Consider the following 19791-nt stretch of genomic DNA (forward strand, 5'->3'; position numbering starts at 1 on the left):
TCTCGTCCCCCTCCCCGGTCTCGGTCTCGTCCCCCCTCCTCGTCTCGGTCTCGTCCCCCTCCCCGGTCTCGGTCTGGTCCCCCTCCCCCCCCGGTCTCGGTCTCGTCCCCCCCCCTCCGTCTCGGTCTCGTCCCCTCCCCGGTCTCGGTCTCGTCCCCCTCCCCGGTCTCGTCCGTCCCCCTCCCCGGTCTCGGTCTCGTCCCTCTCCCCGGTCTCGGTCTCGTCCCCCTCCCCGGTCTCGGTCTCGTCCCCCTCCCCGGTCTCGGCCTCGTCCCCCTCCCCGGTCCTCGTCCCCGTCCCCCTCCTCGGTCTCGTCCCCGTCCCCCTCCTCGGTCTCGGTCTCGTCCCCCCTCCGGTCTCGGTCTCGTCCCCTCCCCCGGTCTCGGTCTCGTCCCCCTCCCCGGTCTCGGTCTCGTCCCCCCCTCGGTCTCGGTATCGTCCCCCCCCCCGGTCTCGGTCTCGTCCCCTCCCCGGTCTCGTCCCCGTCCCCCTCCCCGGTCTCGTCCCCGTCCCCCTCCCCGGTCTCGTCCCGCCCCCTCCCGGTCTCGTCCCCGTCCCCTCCCCGGTCTCGGTCACACACTCCACAACCATGAAAGCTAGAGCTCAGGCCATGCTCAGTCACCTCTGTGTGCTGTTACAATGAACATTGGTTACAATAAAATAACAAGTTCAACTGAGATCTGATTGAAGAGATAAACTGTAGTATTTCCTAAGAGAAATGAGGACCTTGCTTTTCAGCACCTCGGCAGTTCTCTCAATGAGAACAATGTCTATTGAATAGAGTGAAAGCTTAAACCTCCCTGAACTCAGATACACAGTAGCAGCAGTCCCTCAGAGAGAGGGAGAGGGGTGAAGTGTGGGATGGAGCGGGAGGGGGGGGGGGGGGGAGAGAGGGAGGAGCGGGGAGAGAGGGAGGAGGGGGGAGAGAGGGAGGAGGGGGGGAGAGAGGGAGGAGGGGGGAGAGAAGGAGTGAGAGAGAAGCTGCTAGACGAAGGGGGGGGATTGGCAGAGAGGTCTCCAGAGTAGGTCTGCTAAGAGGTGTTTGTAAGTCCGTTTGCAATATTACAACAACAAAATAATTTATTGCAAACAACCAACATAGTTTTTAACATCATTGCACTCGCCATAGAACAGAAGAATATGTACCTCAACATTTTACCACGTTGTGCGACGGAAAACAATAAACAACAGTGGGCCGTTTCCCTAACAACAGTTTCCCATAACAACAGTTTCCCCTAACAACAGTTTCCCCTAACAACAGTTTCCCATAACAACAGTTTCCCCTACTGCGGATTCCCGTCTTTAAAGATGACTGCTGAACGGACAACCACCATGAACTCAGATACACAATACTAACAGTCACAATACTAACAGTCACAATACTAACAGTCACAATACTAACAGTCACAATACTAACAGTCACAATACTAACAGTCACAATACTAACAGTCACAATACTAACAGTCACAATACTAACAGTCACAATACTAACAGTCACAATACTAACAGTCACAATACTAACAGTCTGGAGAGATGGAAGGTGCAGCTGGAGGTCAGAGGGATCCCCTAAGGGCATAAGCTCCAAACACCAGAGCGGAGCCACGTCGCTATGACTACAGGGCCTAAGGCAGAGAACAGACCTTCTAGATTCTGGAACGTTCTCTACTGCCAGACAGAGCCTCGTTTGGACAGTTTCACCAGTTCAGAAACACACACCCACCGAAGCGCATCATGGTCTCATTGCGTTTTGGTTTGAAAGCGATTACCGTCCAAACACACACACACACAGACTGAATTATTTTCACTGTGGACCTGAAATCCCATTTACAATCAAAACTGTAGGTTTGTTTTCTCCTCTTCTCCCCCTCCCTCGTCTCCCCCGTCCCTCCCTCGTCCCGCTCTCACCTCCCCAGTCTCTGCCGCTCTCACCTCCCCAGTCTCTCTCTCTTCCCCAGTCTCTCTCTCTCTCTCTCACCTCCCCAGTCTCTCTCTCTCTCTCTCCTCCCCAGTCTCTCTCTCTTCCCAGTCTCTCTCTCTCTCTCTCCTCCCCAGTCTCTCTCACCTCCCCAGTCTCTCTCTCTCTCTCTCTCCTCCCCAGTCTCTCTCTCTCTCTTCCCCAGTCTCTCTCTCTCTCTCCTCCCCAGTCTCTCTCTCTCTCTCCTCCCCAGTCTCTCTCTCTCTCTCCTCCCCAGTCTCTCCCGCTCTCACCTCGCCAGTCTCTCCCGCTCTCACCTCCCCAGTCTCTCTCTCTCTCACCTCCCCAGTCCCTCTCTCTCTCACCTCCCCAGTCTCTCTCTCTCCTCCCCAGTCTCTCTCTCTCTCTCCTCCCCAGTCTCTCTCTCTCCTCCCCAGTCTCTCTCTCTCTCTCCTCCCCAGTCTCTCTCTCTCTCTCCTCCCCAGTCTCTCTCTCTCTCACCTCCCCAGTCTCTCTCTCTCCTCCCCAGTCTCTCTCTCTCTCTCCTCCCCAGTCTCTCTCTCTCTCTCCTCCCCAGTCTCTCTCTCTCTCTCCTCCCCAGTCTCTCCCGCTCTCACCTCGCCAGTCTCTCCCGCTCTCACCTCGCCAGTCTCTCCCGCTCTCACCTCCCCAGTCTCTCTCTCTCTCACCTCCCCAGTCCCTCTCTCTCCTCCCCAGTCTCTCTCTCTCCTCCCCAGTCTCTCTCTCTCTCCTCCCCAGTCTCTCTCTCTCTCTCCTCCCCAGTCTCTCTCTCTCTCCTCCCCAGTCTCTCTCTCTCCTCCCCAGTCTCTCTCTCTCCTCCCCAGTCTCTCTCTCTCCTCCCCAGTCTCTCTCTCTCCTCCCCAGTCTCTCTCTCTCCTCCCCAGTCTCTCTCTCTCCTCCCCAGTCTCTCTCTCCTCCCCAGTCTCTCTCTCTCTCTCCTCCCCAGTCTCTCTCTCTCCTCCCCAGTCCCTCTCTCTCCTCCCCAGTCTCTCTCTCTCCTCCCCAGTCCCTCTCTCTCCTCCCCAGTCCCTCTCTCTCTCCTCCCCAGTCCCTCTCTCTCTCTCCTCCCCAGTCCCTCTCTCTCTCTCTCCTCCCCAGTCCCTCTCTCTCTCTCCTCCCCTGTCCCTCTCTCTCTCTCCTCCCCTGTCCCTCTCTCTCTCTCCTCCCCTGTCCCTCTCTCTCTCTCCTCCCCTGTCCCTCTCTCTCTCTCCTCCCCTGTCCCTCTCTCTCTCTCCTCCCCAGTCTCTCTCTCCTCCCCAGTCCCTCTCTCTTCTCCCCAGTCTCTCTCTCTCTCCTCCCCAGTCTCTCTCTCTCTCCTCCCCAGTCGCTCTCTCTCTCCTCCCCAGTCTCTCTCTCTCTCCTCCCCAGTCTCTCTCTCTCTCTCCTCCCCAGTCTCTCTCTCTCTCTCCTCCCCAGTCTCTCTCTCTCTCCTCCCCAGTCCCTCTCTCTCCTCCCCAGTCTCTCTCTCCTCCCCAGTCCCTCTCTCTCTCCTCCCCAGTCCCTCTCTCACCTCCCCAGTCTCCCTCTCTCCTCCCCAGTCTCTCTCTCTCCTACCCAGTCTCTCTCTCACCTCCCCAGTCTCCCTCTCTCCTCCCCAGTCTCTCTCTCACCTCCCCAGTCTCCCTCTCTCCTCCCCAGTCTCTCTCTCTCTCCTCCCCAGTCCCTCTCTCTCCTACCCAGTCTCTCTCTCACCTCCCCAGTCTCCCTCTCTCCTCCCCAGTCTCTCTCTCTCTCCTCCCCAGTCCCTCTCTCTCTCCTCCCCAGTCCCTCTCTCACCTCCCCAGTCTCCCTCTCTCCTCCCCAGTCTCTCTCTCTCTCCTCCCCAGTCCCTCTCTCTCCTCCCCAGTCTCTCTCTCCTCCCCAGTCTCTCTCTCTCCTACCCAGTCCCTCTCTCTCCTCCCCAGTCTCTCTCTCTCCTACCCAGTCCCTCTCTCTCCTCCCCAGTCTCTCTCTCTCTCCTCCTCAGTCTCTCTCTCTCTCCTCCCCAGTCCCTCTCTCTCTCCTCCCCAGTCCCTCTCTCTCTCCTCCCCAGTCCCTCTCTCTCTCCCTCTCTCTCTCTCTCTCTTCCCCAGTCCCTCTCTCACCTCCCCAGTCTCTCTCTCTCTCTCCTCCCCAGTCTCTCTCTCTCTCCTCCTCAGTCTCTCTCTCTCTCCTCCTCAGTCTCTCTCTCTCTCCTCCCCAGTCCTTCTCTCACCTCCCGAGTCTCTCTCTCTCTCCTCCCCAGTCTCTCTCTCTCTCCTCCCCAGTCTCTCTCTCTCTCTCCTCCCCAGTCCCCCTCTCTCCTCCCCAGTCCCTCCCTCTCTCCTCCCCAGTCCCTCCCTCTCTCCTCCCCAGTCCCTCTCTCAACTCCCCAGTCTCTCTCTCTCCTCCCCAGTCTCTCTCTCTCACCTCCCCAGTCTCTCTCTCTCACCTCCCCAGTCTCTCTCTCTCTCCTCCCCAGTCTCTCTCTCTCTCTCCTCCCCAGTCCCTCTCTCTCCTCCCCAGTCCTTCTCTTACCTCCCGAGTCTCTCTCTCTCTCCTCCCCAGTCTCTCTCTCTCTCCTCCCCAGCCCTCTCTCTCTCCTCCCCAGTCTCTCTCACATCCCCAGTCTCTCTCTCTCTCTCCTCCCCAGTCACTCTCTCTCCTCCCCAGTCCCTCTCTCTCCTCCCCAGTCTCTCTCTCACCTCCCCAATCTCTCTCTCACCTCCCCAGTCTCTCTCACCTCCCCAGTCTCTCTCTCTCTCCTCCCCAGTCTCTCTCTCTCTCCTCCCCAGTCTCTCTCTCTCCTCCCCAGTCCCTCTCTCTCCTCCCCAGTCCCTCTCTCTCCTCCCCAGTCTCTCTCTCTCCTCCCCAGTCTCTCTCTCTCCTCCCCAGTCTCTCTCTCTCCTCCCCAGTCCCTCTCTCTCTCTCTCTCTCCTCCCCAGTCCCTCTTTCTCCTCCCCAGTCCCTCTCTCTCCTCCCCAGTCTCTCTCTCTCCTCCCCAGTCCCTCTCTCTCACCTCCCCAGTCACTCTCTCTCTCCTCCCCAGTCTCTCTCTCTCCTCCCCAGTCCCTCTCTCTCCTCCCCAGTCTCTCTCTCCTCCCCAGTCCCTCTCTCTCTCTCCTCCCCAGTCCCTCTCTCTCTCTCCTCCCCAGTCCCTCTTTCTCCTCCCCAGTCCCTCTCTCTCCTCCCCAGACCTCTCTCACCTCCCCAGTCTCTCTCTCTCTCCTCCCCAGTCTCTCTCTCTCCTCCCCAGTCCCTCTCTCTCCTCCCCAGTCTCTCTCTCTCTCCTCCCCAGTCCCTCTCTCTCCTCCCCAGTCTCTCTCTCTCTCCTCCCCAGTCTCTCTCTCTCTCTCTCTCATCCCCAGTCTCTCTCTCTCCTCCCCAGTCTCTCTCTCTCTCTCTCTCCTCCCCAGTCCCTCTCTCCTCCCCAGTCTCTCTCTCTCCTCCCCAGTCCCTCTCTCTCCTCCCCAGTCCCTCTCTCTCCTCCCCAGTCTCTCTCTCTCTCTCTCTCCTCCCCAGTCTCTCTCTCTCTCTCCTCCCCAGTCTCTCTCTCTCTCTCTCCTCCCCAGTCTCTCTCTCTCTCTCTCCTCCCCAGTCTCTCTCTCTCTCCTCCCCAGTCTCTCTCTCTCTCCTCCCCAGTCTCTCTCTCTCCTCCCCAGTCTCTCTCTCTCCTCCCCAGTCTCTCTCTCTCCTCCCCAGTCTCTCTCTCTCTCCTCCCCAGTCCCTCCCTCTCTCCTCCCCAGTCCCTCCCTCTCTCCTCCCCAGTCCCTCTCTCAACTCCCCAGTCTCTCTCTCTCCTCCCCAGTCTCTCTCTCTCACCTCCCCAGTCTCTCTCTCTCACCTCCCCAGTCTCTCTCTCTCTCACCTCCCCAGTCTCTCTCTCTCTCCTCCCCAGTCTCTCTCTCTCTCCTCCCCAGTCTCTCTCTCTCTCACCTCCCCAGTCTCTCTCTCTCTCACCTCCCCAGTCTCTCTCTCTCTCACCTCCCCAGTCTCTCTCTCTCTCACCTCCCCAGTCTCTCTCTCTCTCACCTCCCCAGTCTCTCTCTCTCTCTCCTCCCCAGCCCTCTCTCACCTCCCCAGTCTCTCTCTCTCTCTCCTCCCCAGTCTCTCTCTCTCCTCCCCAGTCTCTCTCTCTCTCCTCCCCAGTCCCTCTCTCTCCTCCCCAGTCTCTCTCTCTCTCCTCCCCAGTCTCTCTCTCTCTCTCTCTCCTCCCCAGTCTCTCTCTCTCCTCCCCAGTCTCTCTCTCTCTCTCTCTCTCCTCCCCAGTCCCTCTCTCTCCTCCCCAGTCTCTCTCTCTCTCTCTCTCCTCCGCAGTCTCTCTCTCTCTCCTCCCCAGTCCCTCTCTCTCCTCCCCAGTCCCTCTCTCTCCTCCCCAGTCTCTCTCTCTCTCTCTCCTCCCCAGTCTCTCTCTCTCTCTCCTCCCCAGTCTCTCTCTCTCTCTCTCTCCTCCCCAGTCTCTCTCTCTCTCTCTCCTCCCCAGTCTCTCTCTCTCTCCTCCCCAGTCTCTCTCTCTCTCCTCCCCAGTCTCTCTCTCTCCTCCCCAGTCTCTCTCTCTCCTCCCCAGTCTCTCTCTCCTCCCCAGTCTCTCTCTCTCTCCTCCCCAGTCCCTCCCTCTCACCTCCCCAGTCTCTCTCTCTCTCCTCCCCAGTCTCTCTCTCTCTCTCCTCCCCAGTCCCTCTCTCTCCTCCCCAGTCTCTCTCTCTCCTCCCCAGTCCCTCTCTCAACTCCCCAGTCCCTCTCTCAACTCCCCAGTCTCTCTCTCACCTCCCCAGTCTCTCTCTCTCCTCCCCAGTCTCTCTCTCTCCTCCCCAGTCTCTCTCTCCTCCCCAGTCTCTCTCTCACCTCCCCAGTCCCTCTTTCTCCTCCCCAGTCCCTCTCTCTCCTCCCCAGTCTCTCTCTCTCTCCTCCCCAGTCTCTCTCTCCTCCCCAGTCTCTCTCTCTCCTCCCCAGTCTCTCTCTCTCTCTCTCTCTCCTCCCCAGTCTCTCACTCTCTCCTCCCCAGTCTCTCTCTCTCTCCTCCCGAGTCTCTCTCTCTCTCCTCCCCAGTCTCTCTCTCTCTCTCCTCCCCAGTCTCTCTCTCTCTCTCTCCTCCCCAGTCTCTCTCTCTCCTCCCCAGTCTCTCTCTCCTCCCCAGTCTCTCTCTCTCCTCCCCAGTCTCTCTCTCTCCTCCCCAGTCTCTCTCTCTCCTCCCCAGTCTCTCTCTCCTCCCCAGTCTCTCTCTCTCTCCTCCCCAGTCCCTCCCTCTCACCTCCCCAGTCTCTCTCTCTCTCCTCCCCAGTCTCTCTCTCTCTCCTCCCCAGTCCCTCTCTCTCCTCCCCAGTCTCTCTCTCTCCTCCCCAGTCCCTCTCTCAACTCCCCAGTCCCTCTCTCACCTCCCCAGTCTCTCTCTCACCTCCCCAGTCTCTCTCTCTCCTCCCCAGTCTCTCTCTCTCCTCCCCAGTCTCTCTCTCCTCCCCAGTCTCTCTCTCTCCTCCCCAGTCTCTCTCTCCTCCCCAGTCTCTCTCTCTCTCCTCCCCAGTCCCTCCCTCTCACCTCCCCAGTCTCTCTCTCTCTCCTCCCCAGTCTCTCTCTCTCTCTCCTCCCCAGTCTCTCTCTCTCTCCTCCCCAGTCTCTCTCTCTCTCTCCTCCCCAGTCCCTCTCTCTCCTCCCCAGTCTCTCTCTCTCCTCCCCAGTCCCTCTCTCAACTCCCCAGTCCCTCTCTCAACTCCCCAGTCCCTCTCTCAACTCCCCAGTCCCTCTCTCAACTCCCCAGTCTCTCTCTCTCTCTCTCTCCTCCCCAATCTCTCTCTCCTCCCCAGTCTCTCTCTCTCACCTCCCCAGTCTCTCTCTCTCCTCCCCAGTCTCTCTCTCACCTCCCCAGTCTCTCTCTCTCCTCCCCAGTCTCTCTCTCTCCTCCCCAGTCTCTCTCTCCTCCCCAGTCTCTCTCTCACCTCCCCAGTCCCTCTTTCTCCTCCCCAGTCCCTCTCTCTCCTCCCCAGTCCCTCTCTCTCCTCCCCAGTCTCTCTCTCTCTCCTCCCCAGTCTCTCTCTCCTCCCCAGTCTCTCTCTCTCCTCCCCAGTCTCTCTCTCTCTCTCTCTCTCCTCCCCAGTCTCTCACTCTCTCCTCCCCAGTCTCTCTCTCTCTCCTCCCCAGTCTCTCTCTCTCTCCTCCCCAGTCTCTCTCTCTCTCTCCTCCCCAGTCTCTCTCTCTCTCTCTCCTCCCCAGTCTCTCTCTCTCTCCTCCCCAGTCTCTCTCTCTCCTCCCCAGTCTCTCTCTCTCCTCCCCAGTCTCTCTCTCTCTCCTCCCCAGTCTCTCTCTCTCTCCTCCCCAGTCTCTCTCTCTCTCTCACCTCCCCAGTCTCTCTCTCTCTCTCACCTCCCCAGTCTCTCTCTCTCACCTCCCCAGTCTCTCTCTCTCTCACCTCCCCAGTCTCTCTCTCCTCCCCAGTCTCTCTCTCTCTCCTCCCCAGTCTCTCTCACCTCCCCAGTCTCTCTCTCTCTCACCTCCCCAGTCTCTCTCTCTCTCACCTCCCCAGTCTCTCTCTCTCTCACCTCCCCAGTCTCTCTCTCTCTCCTCCCCAGTCTCTCTCTCTCTCCTCCCCAGTCTCTCTCTCTCTCCTCCCCAGTCTCTCTCTCTCCTCCCCAGTCTCTCTCTCTCCCCTCCCCAGTCTCTCTCTCACCTCCCCAGTCTCTCTCTCTCTCTCCTCCCCAGTCTCTCTCTCCTCCCCAGTCTCTCTCTCTCTCCTCCCCAGTCTCTCTCTCTCTCTCTCCTCCCCAGTCTCTCTCTCTCTCTCTCCTCCCCAGTCTCTCTCTCTCTCTCTCCTCCCCAGTCTCTCTCTCTCTCTCTCTCCTCCCCAGTCTCTCTCTCTCTCTCTCTCCTCCCCAGTCCCTCTCTCTCCTCCCCAGTCCCTCTCTCTCCTCCCCAGTCTCTCTCTCTCCTCCCCAGTCTCTCTCTCTCTCGCTCTCTCTCCTCCCCAGTCTCTCTCTCTCTCTCTCTCCTCCCCAGTCTCTCTCTCTCTCTCTCCTCCCCAGTCTCTCTCTCTCTCTCTCCTCCCCAGTCTCTCTCTCTCTCTCTCCTCCCCAGTCTCTCTCTCTCCTCCCCAGTCTCTCTCTCTCCTCCCCAGTCTCTCTCTCTCCTCCCCAGTCTCTCTCTCTCTCACCTCCCCAGTCTCTCTCTCTCTCCCCTCCCCAGTCTTTCTCTCTCCTCCCCAGTCTCTCCTCTCGCTCTCCTCCCCAGTCCCTCTCTCTCTCCTCCCCAGACTCTCTCTCACCTCCCCAGTCTCTCTCTCTCTCACCTCCCCAGTCTCTCTCTCTCTCTCCTCCCCAGTCTCTCTCTCTCTCCTCCCCAGTCTCTCTCTCCTCCCCAGTCCCTCTCTCTCCTCCCCAGTCTCTCTCTCCTCCCCAGTCCCTCTCTCCTCTCCCCAGTCCCTCTCTCAACTCCCCAGTCCCTCTCTCAACTCCCCAGTCCCTCTCTCAACTCCCCAGTCTCTCTCTCTCTCTCTCTCTCTCTCCTCCCCAATCTCTCTCTCCTCCCCAGTCTCTCTCTCTCACCTCCCCAGTCTCTCTCTCTCCTCCCCAGTCTCTCTCTCACCTCCCCAGTCTCTCTCACTCCTCCACAGTCTCTCTCTCTCCTCCCCAGTCTCTCTCTCTCCTCCCCAGTCTCTCTCTCTCCTCCCCAGTCTCTCTCTCACCTCCCCAGTCCCTCTTTCTCCTCCCCAGTCCCTCTCTCTCCTCCCCAGTCTCTCTCTCTCTCTCTCCTCCCCAGTCTCTCTCTCTCCTCCCCAGTCTCTCTCTCTCTCCTCCCCAGTCTCTCTCTCTCTCTCTCCTCCCCAGTCTCTCTCTCTCCTCCCCAGTCTCTCTCTCTCTCCTCCCCAGTCTCTCTCTCTCTCTCCTCCCCAGTCTCTCTCTCTCTCTCTCCTCCCCAGTCTCTCTCTCTCTCCTCCCCAGTCTCTCTCTCCTCCCCAGTCTCTCTCTCTCCTCCCCAGTCTCTCTCTCTCTCTCCTCCCCAGTCTCTCTCTCTCTCTCACCTCCCCAGTCTCTCTCTCTCACCTCCCCAGTCTCTCTCTCTCACCTCCCCAGTCTCTCTCTCTCTCACCTCCCCAGTCTCTCTCTCTCTCACCTCCCCAGTCTCTCTCTCTCTCCTCCCCAGTCTCTCTCACCTCCCCAGTCTCTCTCTCTCTCTCACCTCCCCAGTCTCTCTCTCTCTCACCTCCCCAGTCTCTCTCTCTCCTCCCCAGTCTCTCTCTCTCTCCTCCCCAGTCTCTCTCTCTCTCCTCCCCAGTCTCTCTCTCTCCTCCCCAGTCTCTCTCTCTCCCCTCCCCAGTCTTTCTCTCTCCTCCCCAGTCTCTCTCTCACCTCCCCAGTCTCTCTCTCTCTCTCCTCCCCAGTCTCTCTCTCCTCCCCAGTCTCTCTCTCTCCTCCCCAGTCTCTCTCTCACCTCCCCAGTCACTCTCTCACCTCCCCAGTCTCTCTCTCTCCTCCCCAGTCTCTCTCTCTCTCTCTCTCTCTCCTCCCCAGTCTCTCTCTCTCTCTCTCTCCTCCCCAGTCTCTCTCTCTCTCTCTCCTCCCCAGTCTCTCTCTCTCTCTCTCTCTCCTCCCCAGTCTCTCTCTCTCTCCTCCCCAGTCTCTCTCTCTCACCTCCCCAGTCTCTCTCTCACCTCCCCAGTCTCTCTCTCACCTCCCCAGTCCCTCTTTCTCCTCCCCAGTCTCTCTCTCTCTCTCTCCTCCCCAGTCTCTCTCTCCCCTCCCCAGTCTCTCTCTCCCCTCCCCAGTCTTTCTCTCTCCTCCCCAGTCTCTCTCTCTCCTCCCCAGTCTCTCTCTCTCCTCCCCAGTCTCTCTCTCTCCTCCCCAGTCTCTCTCTCCTCCCCAGTCTCTCTCTCTCCTCCCCAGTCTCTCTCTCACCTCCCCAGTCACTCTCTCTCCTCCCCAGTCTCTCTCTCTCCTCCCCAGTCCCTCTCTCTCTCCTCCCCAGTCCCTCTCTCTCTCCTCCCCAGTCCCTCTCTCTCTCCTCCCCAGTCCCTCTCTCTCTCCTCCCCAGTCCCTCTCTCTCTCCTCCCCAGTCTCTCTCTCCTCCCCAGTCCCTCTCTCTCACCTCCCCAGTCCCCAGTCCCTCTCTCTCCTCCCCAGTCCCTCTCTCTCCTCCCCAGTCCCTCTCTCTCCTCCCCAGTCTCTCTCTCTCCTCCCCAGTCCCTCTCTCTCCTCCCCAGTCCCTCTCTCTCCTCCCCAGTCTCTCTCTCTCCTCCCCAGTCCCTCTCTCTCCTCCCCAGTCTCTCTCTCACCTCCCCAGTCACTCTCTCTCCTCCCCAGTCCCTCTCTCTCCTCCCCAGTCTCTCTCTCTCCTCCCCAGTCCCTCTCTCACCTCCCCAGTCTCTCTCTCTCTCCTCCCCAGTCTCTCTCTCTCACCTCCCCAGTCTCTCTCTCTCCTCCCCAGTCTCTCTCTCTCCTCCCCAGTCTCTCTCTCTCTCCACCCCAGTCACTCTCTCTCCTCCCCAGTCCCTCTCTGTCCTCCCCAGTCTCTCTCTCTCACCTCCCCAGTCCCTCTCTCTCACCTCCCCAGTCCCTCTCTCTCACCTCCCCAGTCCCCCTCTCACCTCCCCAGTCCCTCTCTCTCTCCTCCCCAGTCTCTCTCTCTCACCTCCCCAGTCACTCTCTCTCCTCCCCAGTCCCTCTCTCTCCTCCCCAGTCTCTCTCTCTCCTCCCCAGTCCCTCTCTCACCTCCCCAGTCTCTCTCTCTCTCCTCCCCAGTCTCTCTCTCTCTCCTCCCCAGTCCCTCTCTCTCACCTCCCCAGTCTCTCTCTCTCTCCTCCCCAGTCCCCCTCTCTCCTCCCCAGTCTCTCTCTCACCTCCCCAGTCCCTCTCTCTCACCTCCCCAGTCCCTCTCTCTCACCTCCCCAGTCCCTCTCTCTCACCTCCCCAGTCCCCCTCTCACCTCCCCAGTCCCTCTCTCTCTCCTCCCCAGTCTCTCTCTCTCACCTCCCCAGTCCCCCTCTCTCCTCCCCAGTCTCTCTCTCTCCTCCCCAGTCCCTCTCTCTCCTCCCCAGTCCCTCTCTCTCCTCCCCAGTCTCTCTCTCTCTCCTCTCCAGTCTCTCTCTCTCCTCCCCAGTCCCTCTCCCCATGTCTAAATTCCACCATATTACAGTCATGGTGTAGAACAATATACCTTTGTTCTACACAGTAAAGTCTGATAGGAATTATGATCAATGTAAACAGCAGTTGGCCCTACATGGCCCCAGAGTGTTTCCCTCAGACCAACTGAGAACTGCACCAAGAACCCTTCACCGCTCAGCCCATTGTTTAATAATACTGTTATATATATATATATATACACACACACACACACACACAAACTTTAGTTTAGTTGGAGTACTTCTCTGGTTTAGTTGGAAAAACGTTACTTCTCTGGTTTAGTTGAAGTAGTTCTCTGTTCTCTCTCGAACTTGTCTATTGGAGAAAATATTTAGAACGTTCTCTTTGTTGAATACGATGATTAGGATGTGATTTCTATTGATTATTGAATCTCAAGCGTGTTATTATTCGGTATAAACAGTCATCTGTAAGGCATGCCTCTGTGCCAGTGGACAGAGGGTGAAGCCAACAGCTGGTACGAGCCACACAATCTCAGAACCGCCACACACGGTCATCTTTCAGACACTAAAACAAAAAGGTCCAAAAAAAAAAAGACAGGAGCGCGCGAGAGGGAAGAGAGAGAAGGAAGATAGTAAAAGAGCACAACAAACCTAAAATAAACAAACGCTGGCAGGAACCAAACGAGGGAACGAGAGAGGGGAAGAAAGAGCGACCCTGAGGTTGAGGTCACACCTTTCAACACCTTTCCCTTTTTCTCCAGTTCCCCCTTCCCTTCCCTTCACTTTCACTCATCCGTCCCTCCCCCTCCTTCCTCCTCGACTCTCTTGCCCTTTTGAACTCCAGTGCAACCTCTCCACTTCTTCAACTCCAATATACACTCCTCTCTCTCTCCCCTCCTCCTTCCATCGCCCTCTCCTCTTGTAGTCTGCCTCCTGCACTCAGTCTCCCCTTGACAGCTCTCCCCCTCTCTACCCCTTCTCTCCTCACACTCTCTCCCTCTCTCTACCCCTTCTCTCCTCACACTCTCTCCCCCTCTCTACCCCTTCTCTCCTCACACTCTCTCCCTCTCTCTACCCCTTCTCTCCTCACACTCTCTCCCCCTCTCTACCCCTTCTCTCCTCACACTCTCTCCCCCTCTCTACCCCTTCTCTCCTCACACTCTCTCCCTCTCTCTACCCCTTCTCTCCTCACACTCTCTCCCTCTCTCTACCCCTTCTCTCCTCACACTCTCTCCCTCTCTCTACCCCTTCTCTCCTCACACTCTCTCCCTTTCCCCGTCTTTTATTAAACCCACTCTTTCCCTGTCCCCTATTTATCTATCTAGCTATCAAACTTCCTCCATCAGTCAGCCATCCTTACAGCTGTTGCTAAACTCTCTCTTGCCCTCACTCTCCCTCCTTTCAAAGTTTAAGGCCCCTCTCTCGTTTTCAACCTCACGCTTGCCCACACTTTAATCCTTCTGCTCTCGCGCTTTCTCCCGCTCTGCCCTTGTCCTAACCCCTCTCTCGCACTCTCCTTTCTCTCTGCTCCCCGTTTCCCCGGTCTGTCTACAAATGGCTCAACTTTCCTTTCACCCTTGCCATAACCCCTCCCTCCCTCCCCATCCCTCTCCCTCCCTCTCTCCCCCCCCCTCTCCCTCTCCCTCTCCCTCCCTCTCTCTCCCCTCTGTCTGTCCCTCTCCCTCCGTCCCTTGCCCTCCTTCCTCCCAAAGTTCATGCCCTTCCGTTCCCTCGATGATTCTGTCCCCAGAGCTCTCCTGACCCTGACAACACACACAGATACAAACACAGCGTCCAAACAGACACACCTTCCCAGACAACATGCCTCCTCCCCTCTGACCGCCCTGTCCCGGTCACAATCCTTCCACATACACACACAACCCAGACCCTGCTAGTGGCCCAGCCATCACCCCGTATGTTACAAACACATCTCCCTGAGGCCCAGTTGGAGCGAAGCCAAACTGGAGCCGGCGGTCTTATCTTACAAAAGGCGTTGTCATGCCCTCTCCACGACTGTCTTGGTGGGTTTGGACCATGATAAGTTTGTTGGTGATGTGGACACCAAGGAACTTGAAACTCTCGACCCGCTCCACTACAGCCCCTGTCGATGTGAACGGAGGCGTGTTCGGCCCTCCTTTTCCTGTAGTCCACGATCAGCTCCTTTGTCTTGATCACGGTTCAGACCAGATCAACTAAACACTACCGGCCCGGTGGGTCAGACAGGAAGCCCTTCTACAACTGGTGTTGTAAACTACGGTTGCTCCTTTAATCTGAAGTTTATACACACACACCAAGACATGCACACACAAGCACACTGTAAAGGCCTGAGTTATCAAACAGCGCCCCCCTTAGGCTGTAACAAGTATAGCAGGCATCAACCAAATCCCTATGCTGCCACTAATGGTGTTGTGTTACTGGTTGGGCCAATCCTGTGGAGGGGGTGGGGTTACCAAGTGGAAAGGGGAACGGTGATTTAAACTACTAAGGCGTCAATTCATTCGGTTAAATTTGGGGAAACATGCAGAAAATCGCTGTGGAGATAATATGAATATTTAAAATCCCTGTGGAGATAATATGAATATTTAAAATCACTGTGGAGATAATATGAATATTTAAAATCCCTGTAGAGAGAATATGAATATTTAAAATCCCTGTGGAGATAATATGAATATTTAAAATCCCTGTAGAGATAATATGAATATTTAAAATCCCTGTGGAGAGAATATGAATATTTAAAATCCCTGTGGAGATAATATGAATATTTAAAATCCCTGTAGAGATAATATGAATATTTAAAATCCCTGTGGAGAGAATATGAATATTTAAAATCCCTGTGGAGATAATATGAATATTTAAAATCAAATAAAAAAGATGAAAATGACAACATGGTTCATCAGATCTAAACTATATGCAATATAGATCAACTATATGTAATATAGATATAAACTATATGTAATATATATATACACATATACATATATACATATACATATATATACAGTGGGGGAAAAAAGTATTTAGTCAGCCACCAATTGTGCAAGTTCTCCCACTTAAAAAGATGAGAGAGGCCTGTAATTTTCATCATAGGTACACGTCAACTATGACAGACAAATTGAGATTTTTTTTTCCAGAAAATCACATTGTAGGATTTTTTATGAATTTATTTGCAAATTATGGTGGAAAATAAGTATTTGGTCACCTACAAACAAACAAGATTTCTGGCTCTCACAGACCTGTAACTTCTTCTTTAAGAGGCTCCCCTGTCCTCCACTCGTTACCTGTATTAATGGCACCTGTTTGAACTTACCTGTATAAAAGACACCTGTCCACAACCTCAAACAGTCACACTCCAAACTCCACTATGGCCAAGACCAAAGAGCTGTCAAAGGACACCAGAAACAAAATTGTAGACCTGCACCAGGCTGGGAAGACTGCACCTGCAATAGGTAAGCAGCTTGGTTTGAAGAAATCAACTGTGGGAGCAATTATTAGGAAATGGAAGACATACAAGACCACTGATAATCTCCCTCGATCTGGGGCTCCACGCAAGATCTCACCCCGTGGGGTCAAAATGATCACAAGAACGGTGAGCAAAAATCCCAGAACCACACGGGGGGACCTAGTGAATGACCTGCAGAGAGCTGGGACCAAAGTAACAAAGCCTACCATCAGTAACACACTACGCCGCCAGGGACTCAAATCCTGCAGTGCCAGACGTGTCCCCCTGCTTAAGCCAGTACATGTCCAGGCCCGTCTGAAGTTTGCTAGAGTGCATTTGGATGATCCAGAAGAGGATTGGGAGAATGTCATATGGTCAGATGAAACCAAAATATAACTTTTTGGTAAAAACTCAACTCGTCGTGTTTGGAGGACAAAGAATGCTGAGTTGCATCCAAAGAACACCATACCTACTGTGAAGCATGGGGGTGGAAACATCATGCTTTGGGGCTGTTTTTCTGCAAAGGGACCAGGACGACTGATCCGTGTAAAGGAAAGAATGAATGGGGCCATGTATCGTGAGATTTTGAGTGAAAACCTCCTTCCATCAGCAAGGGCATTGAAGATGAAACATGGCTGGGTCTTTCAGCACGACAATGATCCCAAACACACCGCCCGGGCAATGAAGGAGTGGCTTCGTAAGAAGCATTTCAAGGTCCTGGAGTGGCCTAGCCAGTCTCCAGATCTCAACCCCATAGAACATTTTGGAAGGAGTTGAAAGTCCGTGTTGCCCAGCGACAGCCCCAAAACATCACTGCTCTAGAGGAGATCTGCATGGAGGAATGGGCCAAAATACCAGCAACAGTGTGTGAAAACCTTGTGAAGACTTACAGAAAACGTTTGACCTGTGTCATTGCCAACAAAGGGTATATAACAAAGTATTGAGAAACTTTTGTTATTGACCAAATACTTATTTTCCACCATAATTTGCAAATAAATTCATTAAAAATCCTACAATGTGATTTTCAGGAAAAAAAATTCTCATTTTGTCTGTCATAGTTGACGTGTACCTATGATGAAAATTACAGGCCTCTCTCATCTTTTTAAGTGGGAGAACTTACACAATTGGTGGCTGACTAAATACTTTTTTTCCCCCACTGTATATGTAATATATATATATATATATATATATATATATATATATATATACATACACACACACTAATGGAGAAAAGAGATGAAGGGAGGAGATGACAGGAGGAAAAGAGTCACAGGGGGATTCTCATTTGGTGAAAAGACCGTCCTCTCTTCTCTCCTCCATGACCCGGAAAGCGATAAGTGGTCAAGTGGTTGAAGGCGAACGGAAGAGTGTCCTCCTCTCTTCAACAGCCACATCTGGTTGAGGATAGTCATGTGTATCCTACCTGAGTGCCACACCCCCTTTGAATCAGCTGTTGTTTTGTCAGAGGACAAAAGCATGCAAACATTTAAAAACAATATGCTAATGATGCCTTTATCTATAAAAAATGGTTATATTTCTTTTGACAACATATTTAGCGATTCCTCCTCTAAACGTCATGTGCCTGATGCCGCGCGATTGGAAAAGGAGAGTCAATTCTTACAAGCGCATTTGTTTTCCATATTCCCTCTCCTCGCCTCCTCTCCTCGATTACCTTTGACCTTTTTCAAAAGGAGGTGAGGAGAGGATGGAGGAGTTAGCAAAACCAATTGAGAACCTCCCAAAGTAAAAGGAGGAGAGGACAGGAGAAAGAGGAGGGGGGACTCACCAGAACGGTGTAGATGTGGAGGCATCGGTACACTGGAGAAAAGTCTACCAGCCCCTGGGCCCCTGGTACCTGAGAGAGACAGAAACACAGACAGAGACGCCATTATCTTTTGGTCCTCCAGTTCACACAACAACAAATGTCTCTACCTTCATCCCTCCATTTCATCCCTCCATTTCATCCCTCCATTTCATCCCTCCATTTCATCCCCCTTCGTTGACACATTCAGCGGCAAGGTGAAAAGTGCACTATATAGGTAATAGTGATAATACAGTAATAATACAGTAATAATACAGTAATACAGTAATACTACAGTAATAATACAGTAATACAGTAATACAGTAATAATACAGTGATAATACAGTGATAATACAGTAATAATACAGTGATAATACAGTAATACAGTAATACAGTAATACAGTAATAATACAGATAATACAGTAATAATACAGTAATAATACAGTAATAATACAGTGATAATACAGTAATACAGTGATAATACAGTGATAATACAGTAATAATACAGTAATAATACAGTAATAATACAGTAATAATACAGTAATACAGTGATAATACAGTAATAATACAGTGATAATACAGTAATAATACAGTAATAATACAGTGATAATACAGTGATAATACAGTGATAATACAGTGATACAGTAATACAGTGATAATACAGTGATAATACAGTAATAATACAGTAATAATACAGTGATAATACAGTGATAATAAAGTGATAATACAGTGATAATACAGTGCTATTTGTGACGCAGAACATGGAGCGTTTTAGAGCCAAGAACATAAGAATTTCAGAAACGATGTTTGCATGGAGAGATAGAGGGAGGGATAGAGGGAGGGATAGAGGGAGGGATAGAGGGAGGGATAGAGGGAGGGATAGAGGGAGAGATAGAGGGAGGGATAGAGGGAGGGATGGAGGGAGGGATAGAGGGAGGGATATAGGGAGAGATAGAGGGAGGGATGGAGGGAGAGATAGAGGGAGAGATAGAGGGAGGGATGGATAGAGGGAGGGATGGATAGAGGGAGGGATAGAGGGATAGAGAGATGGATGGAGGGATAGAAGGATAGAGGGAGGGATAGAGGGAGGGATGGAGGGAGGGATGGAGGGAGGGATGGAGGGATAGAGGGAGGGATAGAGGGAGGGATAGAGGGAGAGATAGAGGGAGGGATGGATGGAGGGATAGAGGGAGGGATAGAGGGAGGGATAGAGGGAGGGATAGAGGGAGGGATGGAGGGAGGGATAGAGGGAGAGAGAGGGAGATAGAGGGAGGGATGGAGGGAGGGATAGAGGGAGAGATAGAGGGAGGGATGGATAGAGGGATAGAGGGAGGGATAGAGGGATAGAGGGAGGGATGGAGGGAGAGATGGATGGAGGGATAGAAGGATAGAGGGAGGGATAGAGGGAGGGATAGAGGGAGGGATAGAGGGAGGGATGGAGGGAGGGATGGAGGGATAGAGGGAGGGATAGAGGGAAGGATAGAGGGAGAGATAGAGGGAGGGATTGATGTAGGGAATGAGAAATGGGGTTGGAACGAGGAATGAGACAGAGAGACTTGGGTCTGAACACAGGACCGGAGGGACAGAGGAAGGGAACGTGCCATAAGACTCCTGAACAGCTAATCATGGCTACCCGGACTATTTGCACCCCCACCCCATCTTTTTACGCTGCTGCTACTCTGTTAATTATTTATGCATAGTCACTTTAACTCTACCCACATGTACATACAGTGGGGAAAAAAAGTATTTAGTCAGCCACCAATTGTGCAAGTTCTCCCACTTAAAAAGATGAGAGAGGCCTGTAATTTTCATCATAGGTACATGTCAACTATGACAGACAAAATGAGGAAAAAAAATCCAGAAAATCACATTGTAGGATTTTTTATGAATTTATTTGCAAATTATGGTGGAAAATAAGTATTTGGTCAATAACAAACGTTTCTCAATACTTTGTTATATACCCTTCGTTGGCAATGACACATGTCAAACGTTTTCTGTAAGTCTTCACAAGGTTTTCACACACTGTTGCTGGTATTTTGGCCCATTCCTCCATGCAGATCTCCTCTAGAGCAGTGATGTTTTGGGGATGTCGCTGGGCAACACAGACTTTCAACTCCCTCCAAAGATTTTCTATGGGGTTGAGATCTGGAGACTGGCTAGGCCACTCCAGGACCTTGAAATGCTTCTTACGAAGCCACTCCTTCGTTGCCCGGGCGGTGTGTTTGGGATCATTGTCATGCTGAAAGACCCAGCCACGTTTCATCTTCAATGCCCTTGCTGATGGAAGGAGGTTTTCACTCAAAATCTCACGATACATGGCCCCATTCATTCTTTCCTTTACACGGATCAGTCGTCCTGGTCCCTTTGCAGAAAAACAGCCCCAAAGCATGATGTTTCCACCCCCATGCTTCACAGTAGGTATGGTGTTCTTTGGATGCAACTCAGCATTCTTTGTCCTCCAAACACGACGAATTGAGTTTTTACCAAAAAGTTCTATTTTGGTTTCATCTGACCATATGACATTCTCCCAATCCTCTTCTGGATCATCCAAATGCACTCTAGCAAACTTCAGACGGGCCTGGACATGTACT

The 19791-nt window shown here is 53.6% G+C and overlaps 1 protein-coding gene across 1 annotated transcript in view; it reads right to left on the reverse strand.

The window, feature by feature from the left end:
- Nucleotides 1–267: 267 nt before the first annotated feature.
- LOC311122320 (exocyst complex component 6B-like) overlaps nt 268–19791 on the reverse strand; it is a gene marked incomplete at its 3' end in the record, with an annotated part of 57598 nt that continues 38074 nt past the window's right edge. The window contains exons 9-10 of the mRNA XM_084196697.1: nt 17186–17254; nt 268–631 (exon numbers count right to left, since the gene is read on the reverse strand). Coding sequence (XP_084052823.1) covers nt 268–631; nt 17186–17254 — 433 coding nt within the window. The remainder of the gene's footprint in view (nt 632–17185; nt 17255–19791) is intronic.

Source organism: Coregonus lavaretus (genome assembly GCF_964263955.1).
Source record: "Coregonus lavaretus genome assembly, contig: HAP1_SCAFFOLD_2336, whole genome shotgun sequence".
Taxonomy (NCBI): Eukaryota; Metazoa; Chordata; class Actinopteri; order Salmoniformes; family Salmonidae; genus Coregonus; species Coregonus lavaretus.